At 37.1% G+C, this 26,641-nt stretch overlaps 1 protein-coding gene across 1 annotated transcript in view; it reads right to left on the minus strand.

Annotated features, from left to right (window-relative positions):
- Positions 1-435: 435 nt before the first annotated feature.
- ZNF208 (zinc finger protein 208) overlaps positions 436-26,641 on the minus strand; it is a 51,214-nt gene continuing 25,008 nt past the window's right edge. Inside the window, exons 2-4 of the mRNA XM_055104102.2 lie at positions 23,925-24,051; positions 22,362-22,457; positions 436-9,955 (exon numbers count right to left, since the gene is read on the minus strand). Of these exons, the coding sequence (XP_054960077.2) occupies positions 6,303-9,955; positions 22,362-22,457; positions 23,925-24,051 (3,876 nt within the window). The 3' untranslated portion in view covers positions 436-6,302. The remainder of the gene's footprint in view (positions 9,956-22,361; positions 22,458-23,924; positions 24,052-26,641) is intronic.

Raw genomic sequence — 26,641 nt, forward strand, 5'->3', positions numbered from 1 at the left:
GTTTCTTTTAAAAATCATTCTAACAACATTTCTTTTGCTTTTTCACTTTTGTTAGAAAATAAGTACGAAAATTTATGTTACTACAAGCCTATAAATTTTATTTAAATCTAGACATAATGCTAATCTTAAAAGACCTGTAAGTTTAAGATTATGGATATTCTATTTACACTTAGAAGATAAATAACTGCTTTCCAGTAAATCAAATGAGGCAATTTTGACTGTCAATTATAAGCTATTAAAATATTAATACTATCATCTGGTAGAAATTTTAGGTGTCTGTATGTTCAGGTTTTTTAGCATATAATAAATCAGAAACTATAAATTTTTAGAAACTATAAATAATACACTAAAATAAAGTATCACTTTCTTTTTGTCAGTTTTGAAATACTGTCATTTCTAGATGATATAACAATTACAGAGGCTGTGGCTGTTGAAATTAGAAATGTCATGGTTCATTCTTCTTTACTTGCTGCCTTTTCATTTCACACAAACACAGCAGCACAAGGAAGGCAAGAAATGCTACACCTTGATTGAAAACATGCCAGTGCCCATCTAGGGAGAATAAATGTCTGAGCATATTCACTTGAAATTCATGGCATCTTTTGTTCAAGTACAGACTTTCATATGGAAATTAATAAAGAAAAGAATTTCACACTGCAATAGCATAAGAAAAGTACTCTAAAAATACCTTCTGACCCATTATTTCTATTTTTCACAAGAATGATTGTGATGGAATGAGCATTTGCAGCACTGTGGTCTTAAATAACCCCCACTTTCTGTTGAATTATTTTTGGAATACAACCATAAGACTTTTGTGCTTTTTTTTTTTTTAGAAAAAATGTTTTATATTTCTAATTCAGTAATTTAGCATAATTTTTAGTCTCACCCTTTCACAAATAGTTCATTCTGAAAAAAAAATGATTAATCCAATTACATTTTCCCCCAAAAGAGTACAGTAACAAATTAAGTCTATAGTCTAGTGTACAGTTAATACATAAATAATAAAGGTGTAATTTGTTTTACTTGCACACTTGAAAATAAAACACTTTTTGGGCTATAGACCAAGAAATTTCAGGTTAGCTTATAAAATGTGAGGAGACCTGGTATAGAAACATTCACCACCATGCCTTAAGGGGTGAAAAATTTGTCTTTCACCCCTAATTTCAACTATTAACCCAGCACTGGAAAAATAGAACATGTCATTATACCAAAAAACATTTTATTATTTTTATTTTATATTTAAGGTACATGTGCAGATTTGTAAAACAGGTAGACTACATGATGTTGAGGTTTGGATACTTAATAATTCCATTGCCCAAGTAGTGTACATCATACCTAAGCAGATTTTCAATGCTTGTCTCCCATCCTTCCTCCTTCTTTTTAGAATTCTCAGTGTTTATTGTTTTTATCTTTGTTTCCATGTGCGCCCAATTTTTAGCATCCATGTATGAGTGAGAACATGTGGCATTTGTTTTTCTGATGCAATAATTTGCTTAGAATGGCCTGAAGCAGAGCTGCATTCATGTTGCTGCAAAAGACGTTACTTCATTCTCTTCTGTTGCTGCATAGTATTGGAGGTTGTATAAGTACATCATTTTTCTTATCCAATAAAAGATTCATGGGTAACTGGTTAAATTCTGTTTTTGCTATTGTGAACAGTGCTGCAATGAACATGTGAGTGCTGGTGTCTCTTTGGCAAAATTATTTATTCTTTTTGGGGGCAGATATCCAGTAATCGGCTTGATTGGTCAAATGGCAATTCTATTTCTAGTTCTTTGAGAAGTCTCCAAACTGCTTTGCACAGGTTCTGAATTAATTTGCATTCCCACCAACAGTGTAGAAAGATTTCCTTATCTCTACAACTTCAACATCTTATTTATCTTACTTTTAATAAGTCATTCTTACTGGTATGAAATAGTATCACACCGTCACTTTGATTTACATCTTTCTGATAATTAGGAACATTGAGCAATTTTTACATGTTTATTGGCAGCTCTTATGTCTTCCTTTGAGAAGAAGCTGGCTATTCATATCATGTTTGCTTTTTTATTAAATGTATTATAGATTCTGTACATTAATCCTTCATTGTCTGCAGTTTGCAAATATTTTATTTCATACTGTAGGTTATCTGTTTACTTTGCTGATAGTTTCTTTTACTGTGCAGAAGCTCTTTGGCTTAGATGCCATTTTTTATTTTTATTTTTGTTGCACTCATGTTAGATGTTAGTCATAAATTCTTTACAGAGGCCAGTATTATCTAAGTGTTCTTCTAAGATTTTTGTAGCTTGGAGACTCACAGATCAAGTCTTTAATCTATATTGAGTTTGTTGTTTTTTTTTTATAGAAAAAGGTAGTACAGTTTTCTTCCACATTATGACTAACCAGTTTTCCCAGTATTACTTACTAAATAGGGAGTTAATTCCCCTTTTGTTTATTTCTGTTGGCTTTGTAAAAATAACCTGATTGCAAAGTATAGCTTAATTCAGTACTCTCTCTTCCATTTCATTGGTCTAGATATTTATTTTTGTACCAGAACCATGTTATACTGGTTATTCTGATGCAATCTTGGCTCACTGCAACCTCCACCTCCCAGGCTCAAATGGTTCTCTTTCCTCAGCCTCCCAAGTAGCTGGGATTACAGGCATGCACCACCACACCTGGCTAATTTTTTGTATTTAGTAGAGATGCAGGTTTCACCATGTTGGCCAGGCTGGTCTCAAACTTCTGACTTCAGGTGATCCATCCATCTCAGCCTCCCAAAGGGCTGAGATGACAGGCATGAGCCACCATGCTTGGCCCAGATTTATTCTTTTAGTCTGAAGTTTTCTTGGCTATTTGAGCTCTTTAATTCTTTTGAATGTATTTTAGAATAGTTTTCTTTTTCTAATTCAATAAAAATCGTCATGGATAGTCTGATAAAAATAGCACTTAATCTGTAGGTTGCTTTAGGCAGAATGACCATCTTAATTATATTATTTGAATCCATGAGCAATATTTTTCCATTTATTTGCATTGTCTCTCGTTTCTTTCAGCAATGTTTTGTTGTTCTTTGTAGAGATATTTTACCCCCTTGATTTAATGTATTTCTAGGTATTTTTTTGTGTGTTTGTTGCTATTGTAAATAGAGCTGTGTTTTTTATTTTGTTCTCAGTTTGAATATTATTGGTGTACAGAAATGCTATGCATTTGTGCTGATTTTGTATTCTAAGATTTTTTTTGAAGTCTTTTTCCAGGCTTAGAACTTTTTTGGTGAAACATTTAAAGTATTCTAGGTGGACAATTCTTTCATCAGTAAAGATAATTTGACTTTCTTTGTTTTCTGTTTGGATTCCTTTTATTCTCTGGCTAGGATTTCATAACTTCAATAGGACTGTTTAGAATGGATATTCTTATTTTTATTCTCATGGAGAATGCTTCCAGTTTTTGCTCTTTTAGTATGATGTTGGCTAAGGATTTGTCATAGATGACTCTTATTAAGATATTTTCATCAATGTCCAGTGTGTTGACAACATTTTTGAGTCAATATTGGGTTTTCTTGAATGCTTTTTCTGCCCCTACTGTTAATTTTTTTCTTTTAATTATCTTTACATGGTGAATCACACTTATTGACTTCCATATCATGAAACACCTTCATATATATGGAAAAGCTCACATGAATGTAGCAAAATAACTTTCTGATTTGCTTTTGAATTCAGTTTGCTAGTATTTCATGGAGGATTATTATTCCAATATTCACCCAGAATATTGACCTGTACTTTCCTTTTTTTGTGGTGCCTTCACTAGATTTTAGTTTCATATATTTCACTGATTTAATATAACAAGTTAGGGTGAAATCCCACCTTGATTTTTTCGAATGCATTCAGTAGGCTTAGGTAAAACTCTTTGTATATGTGGTAAAACTTCGCTGTGATTTCATATGATCCAGGGCTTTTTATGGTTAGTAGGTTTATTATTACTTATACAATGTCATTATACATTTTATACATTTTTGCTCTGCTAAAGACTTCTGTTATTAGGCCAGGCACTGTGGCTCATGCCTGTAATCCCAGGACTTTGGGTGGCCAAGGTGGGCCTATCATGAGGTCAGGAGATCGAGACCGTCCTGGCTAATATGGTGAAACCCCGTCTGTACTAAAAATACAAAAAATTAGCTGGGAGTGGTGGCAGGCGCCTGTAGTCCCAGCTAATTGGGAGGCTGAGGTGGGAGAATGGCATGAACCTGGAAGGTAGACCTTGGCTAATTTCTGTATTTCTTTTTAGTAAACATGTTTAGTAAACATTTCTTTTTAGTTCCACTATGTTGGCAAGGCTGGTCTTGAACTCCTGACCTCAGGTGATCTGCCCACCTTGGCATCACAAAGTATTGGCCACAGTAAGCCAATGTGTCTGGAAAAAAAAAATCTGTGTTTTGAAGAAAAAAGTATACTTTAAATTTAATTATAACTCTTCAAAGATCTATTTCTTTTAAAGTTATATACAAATAATTCTTCTTTTTGCCAACTTTAGTTTTGGATTTTTTCCTATACTCAGCAGTCTGATTTAGTGTAATATCTGAAGTTTGAGTGACAGGTATTTCTACTGTGAATTAGCTGATATTTACATAAACTTAATTTTGGATTAAATATTTTTTATATTTACTGTATCTGTAAAAACATATTTTAGTATAAATGCGTTTGTGTTTTATAATCTGTAGTTTTTGAAAAAATGTTTTTCCAAATTTATTAAATTTGCAGGGTTATTCTTCAATATAAATTCCCTGATGTTGAGCAAAGTTGGAACAACTACCTCAGGTTTTCCTGTAGTACAAAATGTGCACAATAAAATCTGTGATACAAGTACATGTACTACAACCCTCTTAATATTTATAATGTGTTTCCTCAAAATAAATATTCTTCTGTACTTTAACAGCTTTTATTTTCTGAAAGATCTAGTGACAGTGATTGCACTTTTAATACTTTTATTTAGTATGAACTCTATGATGTTTAATAAGCTGTGAGAAGATATTACTGGCATTAACAAATTTTTTTTTTTCCAGACAGTCTCTCTCTGTTGCCCAGGCTAGTGTAAATGCTTTCCTTTGCAATAAGGCATGAGCACTGGTTAAATGTTTGTCACATTGTTTATTACAGTAGTTTTCTCCAGTATGAGTTATCTTACCTACAATCAAGTGTGACAGCCACTTAAAGGCTTTGTCATATTCTTCACTTTTCTAGGATTTCTCATCTGTACGATTTCTTTTATATTCAGAAAAGTCTGAGGTGTTGCCAAAAGCATTGTCACATCTTTCAGGTTTGTAGAGTCTCTCTTGTGTATGAATTAGCTTATGTCTCTTAAGAATTGAGGATCTGTTAGAGGCTTTCCCACATTCTTCACACATGCATGGTTTCTCTCCAGTATGAGTTGTCTTATATGTAGTAAGCCTTAAGGACTGGTTAAGGGCTTTGCCACATTCCACACAATTGTAGGAATTCCCCCCAGTATGAATTACATGAATGTTTAGTAAGGATTGAGGAATAGCTAAAAGGCTTGCCACATTCTTCAGATTTGTAGGGTTTCCCTCCTGTACAAATTCCCTTATGTTCAGTAAGGGTTGAGAATTAATTAATAGTTTTGCCACATTTTTCATATTTGTAGGGTTTTTCCTCCAGTATGAATTCTTTTATGAGTAGTAAGGTGTGAGGACCAGTTGAAGTCTTTATCACATTCTTCACATTTGTAGGGTTTCTCACCAGTATGAATTCTCTTATGTTCCATAAGGTTTGAGGACTGGTTGAAGCCTTTGCCACATTCTTCTCATTTGTAGTGTTTCTCTCCAGCATGAATTTTCTTATGTGCAGGAGGGTTGGGAACTGTTTAAAAGCTTTGCCACATTCTTCACATTTTTAGAATTTCTCTCCAGCATGAATTTTCTTATGTTTACTAAAGACTGAGAACCAGCTGAAGGCTTTGCCACTTTCTTCACATTTGTAGGGTTTCTCTCCAGTATGAATTACCTTATGTTTAGCAAGGATTGAGAATGTACAAAAGCCTTTGCCACATTCTTTGCATTTGTAGGGTTTCTCTCCAGTATGAATTACCTTATGTTTAGTAAGGATTGAGAACATACTAAAGCCTTTGCCACATTCTTCACATTTGTAGGGTTTCTCTCCAGTATGAATTCTCTTATGTTCCATAAGGTTTGAGGACCAGTTGAAAGCCTCGCCACATTCTTCACATTTGTAGGGTTTCTCTCCAGTATGAATTTTCTTATGATAACTAAGGGTTGAGGGCCACTTATAGGCTTTGCCACATTCTTCACATTTCTAGAGTTTCTCTCCAGTATGAATTTTCTTATGTTTACTGAAGACTGATAACCAGCTGAAGGCTTTGCCACATTCTTCACATTTGTAGGGTTTCTCTCCAGTATGAATTACCTTATGTTTAGTGAGGATTGAGAACGTACTAAAGGCTTTGCCACATTCTTCACATTTGTAGGGTTTCTCTCCAGTATGAATTTTCTTGTGATATCTAAGGGTTGAGGGCCACTTATAGGCTTTGCCACATTCTTCACATTTGTAGAGTTTCTCTCCAGTATGAATTACCTTATGTTTTGCAAGGATTGAGAACATAACAAAGCCTTTGCCACATTCTTCACATTTGTAGGGTTTCTCTACAGTATGAATTTTCTTATGATAACTAAGGGTTGAGGACCACTTATAGGCTTTGCCACATTCTTCACATTTGTAGGGTTTCTCTCCAGTATGAATTACCTTATGTTTAGTAAGGATTGAGAACGTACTAAAGCTTTTGCCACATTCTTCACATTTGTAGGGTTTCTCTCCAGTATGAATTCTCTTATGTTCCATAAGGTTTGAGGACCAGTTGAAAGCTTTGCCACATTCTTCACGTTTGTAGGGTTCCTCTCCAGCATGAGTTGCCTTATGTTCAGTAAGTCTTGAGGGCCAGCTGAAGGCTTTGCCACATTCTTCACATTTGTAGGGTTTTTCTCCAGCATGAGTTGCCTTATGTTCAGTAAGGCTTGAGGGCCAGCTGAAGGCTTTGTCACATTCTTCACATTTGTAGGGTGTCTCTCCAGTGTGAATTTTCTTATGTTCCATAAGGTTTGATGACCAGTTGAAAGCTTTGCCACATTCTTCACATTTGTAGGGTTTCTCTCCAGTATGAATTACCTTATGTTTAGTAAGGATTGAGAATGTACTAAAGCCTTTGCCACATTCTTCACATTTGTAAGGTTTCTCTTCAGTATGAATTTTCTTATGATAACTAAGGGTTGAGGATGACTTATAGGCTTTGCCACATGCTTCACATTTGTAGAATTTCTCTCCAGCATGAGTTTTCTTATGTTTACTAAAGACTGACAACCAGCTGAAGGCTTTGCCACATTCTTCACATTTGTAGGGTTTCTCTCCAGTATGAATTACCTCATGTTTAGTAAGGATCGAGAACATACTAAAACCTTTGCCACATTCTTCACATTTGTAGGGTTTCTCTCCAGTATGAATTTTCTTATGATAACTAAGGGTTGAAGGCCATTTATAGGCTTTGCCACATTCTTCACATTTGTAGGGTTTCTCTCCAGTATGAATTACCTTATGTTTAGTAAGGATTGAGAACTTACTAAAGGCTTTGCCACATTCTTTACATTTGTAGGGCTTTTCTCCAGCATGAATTGCCTTATGTGTAGTAAGGGTTGAGACCTTACTAAAGGTTTTGCCACATTCTTCACATTTGTAGGGTTTCTCACCAGTATGAATTCTCTTATGTTTAATAAGGATTGCAGATCGGTTAAAAGCTTTGCCACATTCTTCACACTTGTAGGGTTTCTCTACAGTATGAATTTTCTTATGATAACTAAGGGTTGAGGACCACTTATAGGCTTTGCCACATTCTTCACATTTGTAGGGTTTCTCTCCAGTATGAATTACCTTATGTTTAGTAAGAACTGAGAATGTAGTAAAGCTTTTGCCACATTCTTCACATTTGTAGGGTTTCTCTCCAGTATGAATTCTCTTATGTTCCATAAGGTTTGAGGACCAGTTGAAAGCTTTGCCACATTCTTCACATTTGTAGGGTTTCTCTCCAGTATGAATTACCTTATGTTTAGTAAGGATTGAGAACTTACTAAAGGCTTTGCCACATTCTTTACATTTGTACGGCTTCTCTCCAGCATGAATTGCCTTATGTGTAGTAAGGGTTGAGACCTTAATAAAGGTTTTGCCACATTCTTTACATTTGTAGGGCTTCTCTCCAGCATGAATTGCCTTATGTGTAGTAAGGGTTGAGACCTTACTAAAGGTTTTGCTACATTCTTCACATTTGTAGGGTTTCTCACCAGTATGAATTCTCTTATGTTTAATAAGAATTGCAGATTGGTTAAAAGCTTTGCCACATTCTTCACATTTGTAGGGTTTCTCTCCAGTATGAATTTTCTTATGATAACCAAGGGTTGAGGACCACTTATAGGCTTTGCCACATTCTTCACATTTGTAGGGTTTCTCTCCAGTATGAATTACCTTATGTTTGGTAAGGATTGAGAATGTACTGAAGCTTTTGCCACATTCTTCACATTTGTAGGGTTTCTCTCCAGTATGAATTCTCTTATGTTCCATAAGGTTTGAGGACCAGTTGAAAGCTTTGCCACATTCTTCACATTTGTAGGGTTTCTCTCCAGCATGAGTTGCCTTATGTTCTGTAAGGCTTGAGGGCCAGCTGAAAGCTTTGTCACATTCTTCACATTTGTAGGGTTTCTCTCCATTATGAATTACCTTATGTTTAGTAAGGATTGAGAACATACTAAAGCCTTTGCCACATTCTTCACATTTGTAGGGTGTCTCTCCAGTGTGAATTTTCTTATGTTCCATAAGGTTTGAGGACCAGTTGAAAGCTTTGCCACATTCTTCACATTTGTAGGGTTTCTCTCCAGTGTGAATTACCTCATGTTTAGTAAGGATTGAGAACATACTAAAACCTTTGCCACATTCTTCACATTTGTAAGGTTTCTCTCCAGTATGAATTTTCTTATGATAACTAAGTGTTGAGGGCCACTTATAGGCTTTGCCACATTCTTCACATTTGTAGGGTTTCTCTCCAGTATGAATTACCTTATGTTTAGTAAGGATTGAGAACTTACTAAAGGCTTTGCCACATTCTTTACATTTGTAGGGCTTCTCTCCAGCATGAATTGCCTTATGTGTAATAAGGGTTGAGACCTTACTAAAGGCTTTGCCACATTCTTTACATTTGTAGGGCTTCTCTCCAGCATGAATTGCCTTATGTGTAGTAAGAGTCGAGACCTTACTAAAGGCTTTGCCACATTCTTCACATTTGTTGGGTTTCTCTTCAGTATGAATTATCTTATGTTTAGTAAGGACTGCAGATTGGTTAAAAGCTTTGCCACATTCTTCACATTTGTAGGATTTCTCTCCAGTATGAATTACCTTATGTTTAGTAAGGATTGAGAACTTACTAAAGGCTTTGCCACATTCTTTACATCTGTAGGGTTTCTCTCCAGTATGAGCACTCTTATAATAAGTAAGGGTTGAGGACCAGTTAAAAGCTTTGCCACCTTCTTCACATTTGTAGGAATTCTCTCTAGTATAAATTCTTTTATGTTGAGATAGGTGTGAAAGCATGCAAAATGATCTGACATATTCTTTACATTTCAAATGTTTCTTTCCAGTATGCCTTATCTTATGTCTGTTTGAATTTGAACATTTATGAAAGACATTTGCATATTTGCCACGTTGAAATACCTTGCTCTGCGTAGTTGTCAAACTCTGGTTAAGTTTATTATAACCTTCTTTGTGCACCTTACACTCATCCACATTGGTATAACCAATTTTTAAGTGTAAATTCTCATGTCCACATTTTTCATACCTTCTCAATATCACTTTTTGGAAAGAATCTTCTATGCCCTGCTCTGGCCAAAGATCTTGAGCAAAATGAGAACATATAACTGAAAAGAAATAAAAATCACAAATTAGCCTACTTACTAGACTCAGATAAATACAGTTTCTAAATCTAAACTATAAAATTATTCAAACTACATAAGCAAGATGACACTGCAATATGACACAGGCCCTAATTCTTCATAGACATATAAATCTAATAAAAACATATAGACCGAAATACATATGTGGATAATTTATACATGAGTTAAGTGTGTGCAGTGCCTGAATTAAGCTGAATGCAGAGTCACATAGAAAAAAAGTTTGTTAAATTTACCCAGTACAACTCTTTCTGTTCCTCAATATTACCTAGTACCTTCAGAACTAAATTGTCAACTTCTATTTGTGTTTTTTTGTTTTGCTTTGTTTTGTTCTGTTTTTAAGGAAAGTAAAATATTGGCACAAAAAATTTAATTTATGTCTTCTACAGCCCTTTCCACACACTGGTTTCTGTCTCCCATGACATAAAATGCTGAAAGATATGGTGGTATACTTAGAAATGACAGTTTGAGTCTGCTGAGACCAAAGGTAAATGCACTGCAGCAGAGCACTGCAGTCCTGCAGAGAGAGACCAGATGTACCAAGTGATTACTTTTCAGAAGAAAGATAAATAATCTCTCTCAACTAAAAGTAAATGCAAAACTTCAGACAAGACAAATCTGAAGATGTTTGAGAGGCCCACATAATCTTAACCAAGACCATTGTTTTCTGACTATGCCAGGACAAAGCTACATTATAAATTTTGTGACAGGTAGCCTTTTTAAATGTCCAAATCTCAAAGATTAAAATCTATACAAAATAGGGCAATATAATTCCATCAAAAATATTATACAATTTTCAGAAAGAACCCATTAGCAATGGATATACTAATTTTAAAAACTGAATAACACTCAGTGAAATAGGAACACAAAAGTGTATAGAAAATCAGAAAAATGAGGATAAGAACAAAAATGACCAGTGAAATGTCAACAAAAGATTTGCAGGCCAGAAGAAAACTGTGTGATACAGTCAAAGTCCAAAAAAAAAAAAAAAAAAAAAAAAAAAAGGCTATCAAGTGAGAATAATACCATCAGCAAATCTGTCCTGCCTAATGGGGAAAAAAAAAACTTTCAAAATAACTAAATTCTTAAGAAGTATATTAGCACTGCATATGTCTTCCATAAGAAAGATGCCGAAAGCAGTTTTTACCACTGAAAATAACATAATGTAAGAAAACAACACCTAATCATATAAAAATACATTATTTTCTAGGAAAGACATGCACAGACAAAAAACTGAATTTCTAGCATTATTCTAATGGTGCAGAAAACATTTTTAATTATTCTCTAACATTTGAGAGATAAAAGCATAGGAATTATTATAAACATCTGTTAATGAATATACGACATAAATCAATAAACTTAGCAACATCGGTGACAAATTTAAGAGCAGACATAATAGGGAAGAATTTTTTATGCAACCAAAGTTAATTTTTCACCTGATTAAAATATATTGTTGTATTTTTAGGTTCTATGTAATCCCCAAGGTACCACACACACAAAATATCTGTATACATACAGAAAAGAAAACTAAGATAGTGAGAGCATATCCATACAAAAATCAGACAGAAACAAAGGAAGACAGAAAGAGAAAATGAGAGACAAGATGCAAGAATCAAATAGAATAGGTAATAAAAGTAACTCCTTCACTTTCAGAAAATTATTTAAATATATGGAAAATTAACTTTCAAATCAACAGATATTTAATAGATTTATTAACATTTATTCTTTTGAGACAAAGTTTTACTCTTGTTGCCCAGGCTGGAGTGCAATGACCCTATCTCAGCTCACTTGAACCTCTGCCTCCCAGGTTCAAGTGATTCTCCTGCCTCAGACTCCCAAGTAGCTGGGATTACAGGCATGCACCACCACACCCAGCTAATTTTTGCATTGGTAGTAGAGACAGAGTTTTACCATGTTGGCCAGGCTGGTCTTGAGCTCCTGACCTCAGGTGATCTACCTGCCTCAGCCTCACAAAGTGCTGGGATTACAGGCATGAGCCACCGTGCCCAGGCTATTAAAAAATTTTAAATATCAAGATCCAACTTGCCTTTCTACAAGAGTCAGTTGAAACCTAATGTTAAAAAGACTCAAAGTGGCAAGATGGAAGTAGACATTTCATGCAAATATTAATCAAATGAGAGCAGAAGAGGTCAAAATAATACTACACAAGCTAAATCTTAAGTCAAAGACTCATATTTTATAAAATGCACTTTACAGTGAAACTCCAAAGAGACAAAGAAAGATATTAAAAATAATGGATTAACTCAGAACCTGTGAAAACTTTGAATACGTGTGTGTGTGTATCACACATTAGGATTACAAATACAGAAAGCAAATACTGACAGAATAGAAGAAACACAAGGAGAGCAATACAATTATAGTAGGATGTTATTACACCACACTTTCTGTAATAAAAATCAAAATAGAGGAGGCTGGCAAGATGGCCAAATAGGAACAGCTCTGGTCTACAGCTCCCAGCGCGATCGACACAGAAGGTGGGTGATTTCTGCGTTTCCAACTGAGGTACCGGTTTCATCTCATTTCGACTGGTTGAACAGTGGGTGCAGCTCCCTGAGGGCAAGCCAAAGCAGGGTGGGATGTCGTCTCCCCTGGGAAGTGCAACGGGTTGGGGAACGCCCTCTCCTAGCAAAGGGAAGGGTTTAGGGACTGTACCATGAAGAACCGTGCTCTCCAGCCCAGATACTGTGCTTTTCCCATGGTCTTCGCAGCCTGCAGACCAGGAGATTCCCTCTGGTGCCTATGACACCAGGGCCCTGGGTTTCAAGCACAAAACTGGGTGGCCATTTGAGCAGACACCAAACTAGCTGCAGGAGGCTTTTTTCCCCCATACTCCAGTAGTGCCCAGAAGTCCAGTAAGACAGAACCGTTCACTCCCCTGGAAAGAGGGCTGAAGCCAGGGAGCAAAGTGGTCTGGCTTGGCAGTTCCCACAACCAGGGAGCCCAGCTGGCTAAGACCCACTGGCTTGAAATTCTGGCTGCAAGCATAGCAGTCCAAGCTCCACCTGGGAAGCTCGAGCTTGGTGGGGGAAGGGCGTCCGCCATTGCTGAGGCTTGAGTAGGCAGCTTTACCCTCAGAGTATAAACAAAGCCACCTGGAAGATTGAACTGGATGGAGCCCATCGCAGCTCAGCAAGACCAGACTGTATCTCAAGATTCCTCCTCTTTGGGCAGGGCATCTCTGAAAAAAATGCAGCAGCCACATTCAGGGGCATATAGATAAAACGCCCATCTCCCTGGGACAGAGCACCTTGGGGAAGGGACAGCTGTGAGTGCAGCTTCAGCAGACTTAAACATCCCTGCTGGACAACTCTGAAGAGAGCAGTGGAGGTACCAGCACAGCATTTGAGCTCTGCTAAGGGTCAGACTGCCACCTCAAGTGGGTCCCTGACACCCGTGTCTCCTGATTGAGAGACACCTCCCAGTAGAAGCTGATAGACACCTCGTAAAAGAGAGCTCTGGCTGGCACATGGCGGGTGGCCTTGGGACGAAGCTTCCAGAGGAAGGAACAGGCAGCAATCTTTGCTGTTCTGCAGCCTCTGCTGGTGATACCCAGGCAAACAGGGTCTGGAGTGGACTTCCAGAAAGCTCCAGCAGATCTGCAGCAGAGAGGCCTGACTGTTAAAAGGAAAACTAACAAACAGAAAGGAATAGAAGTAACATCTCCAAAAGGATGTTTACTCAGAAACCCCATCCAAAAGTCATCAACATCAAAGACCAAAGGTAGATAAATCCATAAAGATGGGGAGAAGCCAGTGCAAAAAGGCTGAAAATTCCAAAACCCAGAATGCCTGTTCTCCTACAAAGGATCACAACTCATCGCCAGCAAAGAAAGAAAACTGAATGGCGAATGAGTTTGAAGAATTGACAGCTCAAATTTGACAAATTTCAGAGGTGGGTTATAACAAACTCCTCCAAGCTAAAGGAGCATGTTCTAACCCAATGCCAGGAAGCTAAGAACCTTGAAAAAAGGTTAGATGAATTGCTAACGAGAATAACCAGTTTAGAGAACATAAATGCCTGATGGAGATGAAAAACACAGCACGAGAACTTCATGAAGCATGCACAAGTGTCAACAGCTGAATCGATAAAGCGGAAGAAAGGATATCAGAGACTGAAGATTAACTTAATGAAATAAAGCAAGAAGATAAGATTAGAAAAAAAAGAATAAAAAGAAATGAACAAAGCCTCCAAGTAATATGGGACTATGTGAAAAGACCAAATCTACATTTAATTCGGGTACGTGAAAGTGACAGGGAGAATGGAACCAAGTAGGAAAACACTCTTCAGGATATCATCCAGGAGAATGTCCCCAACATAGCAAGACAGGCCAACATTCAAATTCAGAAAATACAGAGAACACCACAAAGATGCTCCTCGAGAAGAGCAACCCCAAGACACAGAATCGTCAGATTCACCAAGGTTGAAATGAAGAAAAAATGTTGACGGCAGCCAGGGAGAAAGGTCGGGTTACTCACAAAGGGAAGCCCATCAGACTAACAGTGGATTTCTCTGCAGAAACCCTACAGGCCAGAAGAGACTGGGGGGCCAATATTCAACATTCTTAAAGAAAGGAATTTTCAACCAAGAATTTCACATCCAGCCAAACTAAACTTCATAAATGAAGGAGAAATAAAATCCTTTACAAATAAGCAAATGCTGAGAGATTTTGTCACCACCAGGCCTGCCTTACAAGAGCTCCTGAAGGAAGCACTAAACATAAAAAGGAACAACTGGTAAACCAGCCACTGCAAAAACATACCAAATTGTAAAGATCATTGACACTATGAAGAAACTGCATCAAGTAATGGGCAAAATAACCAGCTAGCGTCATAATGACAGGATCAAATTCACACATAACAATATTAACCTTAAATGTAAACAGGCTAAATGCCCCAATTAAAAGACACAGACTGGCAAATTGAACAGTCAAGATCCATCAAAGTGCTGTATTCAGGAAATCCATCTCATGTGCAAAGACACATATAGGCTCAAAATAAAGTTATGGAGGAATATTTACCAAGCAAATGCAAAGCAAAAGAAAGCAGGGGTTGCAATTCTAGTCTCTGATAAAACAGACTTTAAACCAACAAAGATCAAAAGAGACAAAGATGGTCATTACATAATGGTAAAGGGATCGATGCAACAAGAAGAGCTAACTATCCTAAATATATATGCACCCAATACAGGAGCACCGAGAATCATAAAGCAAGTTCTTACAGACCTACAAAGAGACTTAGATTCCCATACTATAATAGTGGGAGACTTTAATATCCCAGTGTCAATATTAGCCAGATCAATGACACAAAAAACTAAGAAGGATATTCAGGACTTGAACTCAGCTCTGGACCAAGCAAACCAAATAGACATCTACAGGACTCTACCACAAATCAACAGAATATACATTCTTCTCGGCACCACATCACTCTTATTCTAAAATTGACAACATACTTGGAAGTAAAATACTCCTCAGCAAATTTTAAAAAATGGAAATCATAACAAACAGTCTCTCAGCACAGTGCAATCAAATTAGAACTCAGGATTAAGAAACTCACTCAAAACCGTACAACTACATGGAAACTGAACAACCTGCTCCTGAATGATTATAAGGTAAATAATAAAATGAAGGCAGAAATAAAAAAGTTCTTTGAAACCAACAGGAACAAAGACACAACACACCAGAATCTCTGGGACACAGACAAAGCAGTGTCTAGAAAATATATAGCACTAAATGCCCACAAAAGAAAGCAAGACAGATCTAAAATTGACACCCTAACATCACAATTAAAAGAACTAGAGAAGCAAGAATAAACAAATTCAAACCCTAGCAGAAGACAAGAAATAACTAAGAAAAGAGCAGAACTGAAGGAGATAGACACAAAAAATCCTTCAAAAAAATCAATGAATCCAGGAGCTGGTTTTTTGAAAAGATTAACAAAATAGACTACTAGCCAGTCTAATAAAGAAGAAAGGAGAGAAGAATCAAATAGACACAATCAAAAATAATAAAGGGGACATCACCACTGATTCCACAGAAATACAAACTACCATCAGACAATACTATAAACATCTCTATACAAATAAACTAGAAAATCTAAAAGAAATGAATAAATTCCTGGACACATACACCGTCCCAAGTCTAAATCAGGAAGAAGTCAAATCCCTGAAGAGATCAATAACGAGTTCTGAAACTGAGGCAGTAATTATGAGCCTAACAACCAAAAATGTCCAGGACCCGATGGATTCACAACCTTTGTACCAGAGGTACAAAGAAGAGCTGATTCTATTATTTCTGAAACTATTTCCAACAATAGAAAAAGAGGGACTCCTGTCTAACTCATTTTATGAGGCCAGCATCATCCTGATACCAAAACCCAGCAGAGACACAACAAAAAAAGAAAATTTCAGGCCAATATCCCTGATTAACATGGATGCAAAAATCCTCAATAAAATACTGGCAAACTGAATCCAGCAGCACATCAAAAAGCTTATCCACCAAGATCAAGTCAGGTTCATCTGTGGGATGCAAGGCTGGTTCAACATACACAAATCAATAAACATAATCGCTCACATAAACACAACCAATGACAAAAACCCATGATTATCTCAATAGATGCATAAAAGGCCTTCAACAAAATTGAACAGCCTTCATGCTAAAAACTCGCAATAAACTAGGTATAGATGGAACGTATCTCAAAATAATAAGAGCTATGTATGACAAACTGACAGACAATATCATACCAAATGGTCAAAAACTGGAAGCATTCCCTTTGAAAACTGGCACAAAACAGGGATGCTCTCTCTCACCACTCCTATTCAACATAGTATTGGAAGTTCTGGTGAGGGCAATCAGGCAAGAAAAAGAAATAAAGGATATTCAAATAGGAAAAGAGGAAATCAAATTGTCTCTATTTGCAGATGACATGATTGTATATTTAGAAAACCCCACTGTCTCAGCCCAAGATCTTCCTAAATGGATGAGCAACTTCAGCAAAGTCTCAGAATACAAAATCAATGAGCAAAAATCACAAGCATTCCTAAACACCAATAATAGCCAAATCATGAGTGAACTCCCATTCACAATTGCTACAAAGAGAATAAAATACCTAGGAATACAACTTACAAGGGATGGGAAGGACCTCTTCAAGGAGAACTACAAACCACTGCTCAAGAAAATAAGAGAGGACACAAAAAATGGAAAAACTTTCCATGGCTGGGCGCAGTGGCTAACGTCTGTAATCCCACCATTTTGGGAGGCCGAGACGGGTGGATCATGAGGTCAGGAGATCGAGATCATCCTGGCTAACACTGTGAAACCCCATCTCTACTAAAAACACAAAAAATTAGCCGGGCATGGTGGCAGGCGCCTGTAGTCCCAGCTACTCGGGAGGCTGAGGCAGGAGAATGGCGTCAACCTGGGAGGTGGAGCTTGCAGTGAGCTGAGATCGCACCACTGCACTTCAGCCTGGGTGATAGAGCGAGACTCCATCTCAAAAAAAAAAAAAAAAAAAAGGAAGAACATTCCATGCTCGTGCATAGAAAGAATCAATATCATGAAAATGGCCATACTGCCCAAAGTAATTTATAGATTCAATGCTATCCCCATCAAGCTACCACTGACTTTCTTCACAGAATTAGGAAAAAAAACCGCTTTAAATTTCATACAGAACCAAAAAAAAAAGCTCATATAGCCAAGACAATCCTAAGCAAAAAGAACAAAGCTGGAGGCATCATGCTACCTGACGTCAAATTACCCTGAGGCTACAGTAAACAAAACAGTATGGTACTGGTATCAAAGCAGATATATAGACCAATGGAACAGAACAAAGGCCTCAGAAATAACACCACACATCTACAACCATCTGATCTTTGACAAACCTGACAAAAGCAAGCAATGGGGAAAGGATTCCCTATTTAATAAATGGTGTTGAAAAAACTGGCTAGCCATATGCAGAAAACTGAAACTGGACCCCTTCCTTACACCTTATACAAAAATTAACTCAAGATGGATTGAAGATTTAAATGTAACACCGCAAACCATAAAAACTGTAGAAGAAAACCTAGACAATACTATTCAGGACATAGGCATGGGCAAAGACTTCATGACTAAAACACCAAAAACAATGGCAACAAAAGCCAAAATTGACAAATGAAACCTAATTAAACTAAGAGCTTCTGCACAGCAAAAGAAACTATCATCAGAGTGAAGAGGCAACCTACAGAATGGAAGAAAAATTTTGCAATCTATCCATCTGACAAAGGGCTAATATCCAGGATCTACAAAGAACTTAAACAAATTTACAAGAAAAAAAAAACCCATCAAAAAGTAGGCAAAGGATATGAACAGACATTTCTCAAAAAGACATTTATGTGGCAAACAAACATATGAAAAAAAGCACATCATCACTGGTCATTAGAGAAATGCAAATCAAAACCAAAATGAGATACCATCTCATGCCAGTTAGAACGGCGATCATTGAAAAGTCAGGAAACAACAGATGCTGGAGAAGATGTGGAGAAGTAGAAAAGCTTTTACACTGCTGGTTGGAGTGTAAATTAGTTCAGCCATTGTGGAAGACAATGTGGCGATTCCTCAAGGATCTAGAACTAGAAATACCATTTGACCCAGCAATCCCATTACTGGGTATATACTCAGAAGATTATAAATCATTCTACTATAAAGGCACATGAATACACATGTTTTTTGCAGCACTATTCACAATAGCAAAGACTTGGAACCAACCCAAATGCCCATCAGTAATATACAGGATAAAGAAAATGTGGCACATATATACCATGGAATACTAGGCAGCCATAAAAAAAATGAGTTCATGTCCTTTCCAGGGACATGGATGAAGCTGGAAATCATCATTCTCAGCAAACTAACAGAAGAACAGAAAACGAAACACAGCATGTTCTCACTCATAAGTGGGAGTTAACAATGAGAACACAGGGACACAGGAAGGGGAACATCACACACCAGGGCCTGTCGAGGGGTGGGGGCTAGGGGAGGGATAACATTAGGAGAAATACCTAATATAGATAACAAGTTGATGGGTGCAGCAAACCCCCATGGCACGTGTATACCTATGTAACAAACCTGCACATTCTGCACATGTACCCCAGAATTTAAATTATAATTTAAAAAAAACAGAATATTAATAAGGAAACAGGCTACATAAAGATGGTATAAAACAACTATTTCTGACAGAGGTATAGAGAGCACTCCTTAACATCAGGATACACACCCTTCTGAATAGCTCATACAATATATTTCTTGATAGACCACCTCTTAAGCCAAAAAAGAAGTCTTACCAAGTTTTTTAAAACTGAAATTTTATGAATTATTTTCTGTGACTAAACTTGAATGCCAGTATACAACAAAAATAGAAAAAAACTGAAAACAAAACAAATATGCCAGGTGCGGTGGCTCATGCCTGCAATCCCAGCACCTTGGAAGGCCAAGGCTGGCGAATCACAAGGTCAGGAGATCAAGACCATTCTGGCCAACATGGTGAAACCCTGTCTCTACTAAAATACAAAAAACTAGTGAGGCTTGGTGGCACGCACCTGTAGTCCCAGATACTCAGGAGGCTGAGGCAGGGGAATCGCTTGAACCCAAGAGGTGGAGGTTGCAATGAGCCGAGATAATGCCATTGCACTCCAGCCTGGTGATAGAGTAAGACTCTGTCTCAAAAAAACAAAAACAAACAAACAAACAAACAAAAATATATATATATGAATTTAACAAAACACTCGAGTATGCTCTTATGCAAAGGTTGTAATGTTAATATTGTAAAGATGTTCATCCTATTCAATGTAATCTATAAATTTAATGAAATGTTTTTCAAATTTCTCCTTGCATTTTTGAAAAAATAGAAACTGCAACCCTTAAAGTATATAGAATCTCAAAAGACAATAAAGTACCCAACAATCTTAAAATAATAATAATAAAGCAATGTTGCAGGCATTAAAGTTCCTGATTTCAAAAGACATTCCAAGCCACAGAATTAAAACAATCTGGTATAAGGATGAAAAATCAGACTAAAGAAATAGAATGCAACACATATACTTTAACATGTATAGTCATATGAGGAGTCATTTACATAGCAATAATTATTACTGTAAGCTAGTAGGTAAAGGCAATGCAAATTTCTGTCACCAAATCATTCAGTAAATATAATCTGAAATATAAAAATACTGGAATATCACTCAGTTTTAAAAAAGCAGAAAATATTCTACCAATTATAACGATAAATCTTGATAACATTATGCAAAATGAAATGAGTCAGCCACAAAAAGACAAAGATTGTATGAGATAGAGAGATATAAAGCATTTACACTCTTAGAAACAGATAAAAACAAAAAGGTCTCCTATTTGCTTAACCCCCAACAGCAAGAAAGTTTGTCAGTCATCCGTGACAAAAATATCTTAATGAGGGAACCAGGCATCATGGTTAACATCTGTAATGGCAGCAACATGGTACAGTAAGGTTGGAGAATTGCTTCAGGCCAAAATTTGAAGACCAACCTGGGTTATGTAGTGAGACCCCATCTCAAAAATAAGTGCCTTTAAGAGAGCTTTGAGATCCAGGGAGGCAACTGTGAAACTTTGCTAAAGCCCAAGATTGAGGAGCACCCTTTTCAGCAGGCAAGCTTTCATTCAAGTGGCAAACTACAGGACCCCTGCTCTTGACTATAGACCAGAAAATGTCCCACCCAACTTGGTCCCACGGAGAATTTTGAACTTACTCTGTAACCATCCCAAACTCCTCCCAGCCACAGTCTGTGAGAGGTCTTTGTCTTCCAGAAGCCTGGAGAGAGATACCCATTTAGAGCCATGATGGCAGGCCGGCAGACCTTGGTCCTTACTGTGGTCCCAATACCAGTTTCATGACTCAGTTCCAGTTTCCTAAGCCACAGTTCATGGCCACTTCTGCCCATGTAGAAACCTACAGTGACCTCAGAAATGCTCTCTGGTACTCAGTGAAGCCATACTAATCCACATCCTATTATAAAGCCCACCATACGCAGACCTGACTGCAGAAACCTGCCCCAGCATCTGATACCCTACTGAGCAAAGTCCTGAGGGATATTTACTCTGTCCAAAAATAAAATGGGAATTACAACTACCAAAGCCCCTTATAATAAGCCAACTCTATTGCAGAGCCAGCAGCCCTGTGACCGAGCTACAACCCTCTGAAACCAGTTTATAAAAACTTTAAGAGGTGTTTACTCCTTCAAATTCATACACCAATGCAAAAGTATATTGTGCCCATTGTCAATGCTTCTATTTTAACACAGCACTTGAAGTATGTGGAAGAAAAATTAGTCAAAAAAATTTTAAAGTCATTGAAATTGAAGACAAATAAGTAAAACATTACTGTTTGTAAATCATGCAATGTTCTCTATAAAAAACCATAAACAGTATATTAAAACCTTTTCAAACCAATAAATACACTCAGTAAATTAGCAAAATATAAAATTAACATACAAGTTATGTTTCCATACACTTAAACTATCTGATAAAATAGAGTAATAAAACAATCTTATTTACAATAGCACTAAAATAATAAATATCTGAGAACAAATTTAACTGAGGAGTTGAAAGTTTTCAAGTGCAAGATTTATCAATGAAAAATAATGAGAACACAAATTCAAATAAATTTTATGCCTATCAATTCAAAGAATAAATGGTAAAATGCCATATTATCCAAAGTGATCTCTAGATTCAATAAACTCTCTATCAATATTCCAGTGTTTTTTTCACAGTAATGAAAAATACAATCATAAAATTTACATGAAACTACAAGAAACTGAATAGCCAAAGCAATCTTGAAGAAAAAGAAAAAAGCAGAAGGACATCGTACTTTATAATTTCAAACTATATTTCAAGACTACAGTAATAAAAACAGGATGAAATGTACAGAAAAATGAACAAAAAAAACCCAAAGATACAGAAACCACTACTCTCACACATTTCAGAGATGATGGAAAGAGAGAACTTATAAGATAGTTTAACATGGAGTATCTTAAAATCATGCAGATATCTGTGTGTCCACAAAAACAAACAAACAAAAAGATTGTGCACTCTCTTGTATGCCATGAACAGTACTTTGGCTGTCACTGTAAACTTGAAGGAAGATTACTGAAGGGAAAGAAGAATTCTTAGAAATTTTAAAAGTGTAAGACCGAAGATGCCCCTGTGTGAGAGAAAATTAAAGAATAAAAATAAAAATTAGGCTCTCCAGAAACTACTTCTTTTGGAACACAGCTTCCAGAATCACTTTAAGGACTGGCTTCCTCCTTGACTTTCGACCTCCCATCCATGTTGTCTGTATTCACTCTCACCTACCTGGGGATTCTTCCACCATCTCATGTCTCTTCATATTCCAGGGCTCTTTTCCTTCCTCCAGAAAAATGATCAGGTCTGGCTTAAAGGCAGCAATACCTGTTTTATTAAAAATGAACAACATGCTTCTTGCTCATATTCTCCAATTACCAACTCAGTAATGTGCTCAGTAAAGAGGATGTAATAGAATATTCTAATACATTTATTCCAAAATACTAAATTATAATAAGTTGGGAAAAAGGCTTATGGGGTGCCTGTATAAGCTGGCCATAAAAATATGGGACAATATGTTGTGGAAAGCCACAGGAGGCCTCCGAGGAGGAAAGCCTCCTTACTGCCATCACGTTCCCATGACCAGAGCGTGACCTGCTCTCTTACTTATAAACACTGTGCTCAAGGAGAAAGATACTCCTTTGAAGCATTGGAATGTGGCCAGATATGCAGGCTCCTAGTTAGGCCCACCCCCAACAGCTGCTCTCCGGTAAGTTAAAGAATAAATCAGTAGTTAAGTTTATTCTGCTTCAGCACAAAGAAAATTTGCCTAAACCACCACTGCTATAGATTAGGTGTATGACACACTACCTCGCTTTCACCATTTCACCCCTGAACATCTGCTTCTTAGATCTAAGTGATTATACTCAATAAATACTGTGGAGACCAGAACTTGATGCCTTTTGCAGCCTCCAAAAGTGCAACTGGTCCCCTGGCACCCCACCCTTTGTGCACTCTTAACCTGTCTCTTCTCATTCCTTCGTCGCCACCGGACTTTCTGTACCCTACAGGTGGTATTGAGGCTGGTCCCCAACAATAACAGAAATTTCTAAATATTTAGAAAATTCTCTAATTTTGTAGGTTAATTTTATCACCTAGTAATACTGAATTAAAAATTGGTGGTTGCCAGTAAACTTTTGAAATTACCATTAATCTAAAGTGAAGGACACAGATCAGCTCAAGAATGTGGTAAGTTCAGGTCAAGATGAAACATCTTGAATTTTTTTTCTATATGGAAAAACTCCTATGATTTTCTTGAAAATAGAAATCTGAAAGCATAAATTACCAAAAAGAAATTATACAAAAAAGAAATGGTGTTGGGAGCTGAAAACCTGAGGGTCATGACCAACTCAGCATTCCACTGGAGGCTATATGATAAACAGCAAACGGTTTATCATGAATGCAGAATGTGGGCAAACTTGCTTCTGCTCCTGCCACCAGAAGGTACACTGAGGACAGTCACTCCCTGGTGCCATGCTCCTTGAAGTTATCTACTGGAACATCTGGAGAGTGCTGTTGAAAGAATACAGTCATGCAGGCCTTCATTAAGTCAAGCAGCTGACCACAACCTCCTCCTTCTCCCTATCTCCTTTACTCAATAAATACAAAGGGCTATAGAAGCTCAGGACCCTTGTTGACTAGAAGCAAGGAGGCCCCTGACCCCTTCTTCCAAATATACTCTTTTGTCTTTGTCTTTATTCTCACATTCATCCTCCTTTGTTCAGTCCAATAAGGTCTGCAGCAAAATGAAACCTGTAGTGTATACTAGGAATTGCGTATTAAAGTTATTCTCACCCAGGAAGACCAGGTTTCTGTAGTTCTCTAACATCACATTTCTATATAAATTCTGCTGTGCAGTGTCCAGGCATTGCCACTCCTCCAGAGAGAATTCTATGGCCACATCCCTAAATGTCAATGATCCCTGGAAAAGACAAACACACATATTTATCAACTGGACATGGGCAGAATTTTTAATTTGACTCAAGGTAAAATGCAGAGAGTAAAGAGAGCTGGTTCTGACTTATAAGCATGACTGAAATTATTCAATAAAATAATTTTTAACACAAATATTCTCTAACATATTCTTTTTTTTCTTTTTTTAACTATTATTATACTTCAAGTTTTATGGTACATGTGCAGAATGTGCAGGTTAGTTACATATGTATACATGTGCCATCCTGGTGTACTGCACCCATTAACTCGTCATTTAGCATTAGGTATATCTCCTTATGCTATCCCTCCCCCCACCCCCCACCCCACAACAGTCCCCAGACTGTGATGTTCCCCTTCTGGTGTCCATGTGTTCTCATTGTTCAATTACCATCTATGAGCAAGAACATGGGGTGTTTGGGTTTTTGTCCTTGTGATAGTTTACTGAGAATGTTCCAATTTCATCCATGTCCCAACAAAGGACATGAACTCATCATTTTTTATGGCTGCATAGTATTCCATGGTGTATATGTGCCACATTTTCTTAATCCAGTCTGTCATTGTTGGTCATTTGGGTTGGTTCCAAGTCTTTGCTATTGTGAATAGTGCCGCAATAAACATACGTGTGCATGTCTTTATAGCAGCCTGATTTATAGTCCTTTGGGTATATACCCAGTAATGAGATGGCTGGGTCAAATGGTATTTCTAGTTCTAGATCCCTGAGGAATCGCCACATGGACTTCCACAATGGTTGAACTAGTTTACAGTCCCACCAACAGTGTAAAAGTGTTCCTATTTCTCCACATCCTCTCCAGCACCTGTTGTTTCCTGCCTTTTTAATGACTGCCATTCTAACTGGTGTGAGATGGTATCTCATTGTGGTTTTGATTTGCATTACTCTGATGGCCAGTGATGATGAGCATTTTTTCATGTGTTTTTTGGCTGCATAAATATCTTCTTTGGAGAAGTGTCTGTTCATATCCTTTGCCCACTTTTTGATGGGGTTGTTTGTTTTTTTCTTGTAAATTAGTTTGAGTTCACTGTAGATTCTGGATATTAGCCCTTTGTCAGATGAGTAGGTTGCGAAAATTTTCTCCTGTTTTGTAGGTTGCCTGTTCACTCTGATGGTAGTTTCTTTTGCTGTGCAGAAGCTCTTTAGTTTAATTAGATCCCATTTGTCAATTTTGGCTTTTGTTGCCATTGCTATTGGTGTTTTAGACATGAAGTCCTTGCCCATGCCTATGTCCTGAATGGTAATGCCTAGGTTTTCTTCTAGGGTTTTTATGGTTTTAGGTCTAACGTTTAAGTCTTTAATCCATCTTGAATTAATTTTTGTATAAGATGTAAGGAAGGGATCCAGTTTCAGCTTTCTACATATGGCTAGCCAGTTTTCCCAGCACCATTTATTAAATAAGGAATCCTTTCCCCATTACTTGTTTTTCTCAGGTTTGCCAAAGATCAGATAGTTGTAGATATGCGGCATTATTTCTGAGGGCTCTGTTCTATTCCATTGATCTATATCTCTGTTTTGGTACCAGTACCATGATGTTTTGGTTACTGTAGCCTTGTAGTATAGTTTGAAGTCAGGTAGCGTGATGCCTCCAGCTTTGTTCTTTTGGCTTAGGATTGACTTGGCGATGCGGGCTCTTTTTTGGTTCCATATGAATTTTAAAGTAGTTTTTTCCAATTCTGTGAAGAAAGTCATTGGTAGCTTGATGGAGATGGCATTGAATCTATAAATTACCTTGAATCTATAAAATACCTAGTATGGCCATTTTCACGATATTGATTCTTCCTACCCATGAGCATGGAATGTTCTTCCATTTGTTTGTATCCTCTTTTATTTCATTGAGCAGTGGTTTGTAGTTCTCCTTGAAGAGGTCCTTCATGTCCCTTCTAAGTTGGATTCCTAAGTATTTTATTCTCTTTGAAGCAATTGTGAATGGGAGTTCACTATGATTTGGCTCTCTGTTTGTCTGTTATTGGTGTATAAGAATGCTTGTGATTTTTGTACATTGATTTTGTATCCTGAGACTTTGTCGAAGTTGCTTATCAGCTTAAGGAGATTTTGGGCTGAGACAATGGAGTTTTCTAGATATACAATCATGTCATTTGCAAACAGGGACAATTTGACTTCCTCTTTTCCTAATTGAATACCCTTTATTTCCTTCTCCTGCCTAATTGCCCTGGCCAGAACTTCCAACACTATGTTGAATAGGAGTGGTGAGAGAGGGCATCCCTGTCTTGTGCCAGTTTTCAAATGGAATGCTTCCAGTTTTTGCCGATTCAGTATGATATTGGCTGTGGGTTTGTCATAGCTCTTATTATTTTGAGATGCATCCCATCAATACCTAATTTATTGAGAGTTTTATTCTCTAACTCTGATAAAAGAAAGTGGTATAAGATCCATAACATCAGTTTATATGTAATATTTTTCTAGATAATAAAGTATAAACTGAGGGCATAAACACTAACATGTACAATTTTGAGTGCTATATTTACATCATACAGAATTAACTGTGTGCCAGGCATGGTGGCTTATGCCTGTAATCCCAGCACTTTGGGAGGCTGAGGCAGGCAGA

The sequence above is a fragment of the Pan paniscus genome, chromosome 20 (assembly GCF_029289425.2).
Source record: "Pan paniscus chromosome 20, NHGRI_mPanPan1-v2.0_pri, whole genome shotgun sequence".
In the NCBI taxonomy this organism is placed as follows: domain Eukaryota; kingdom Metazoa; phylum Chordata; class Mammalia; order Primates; family Hominidae; genus Pan; species Pan paniscus.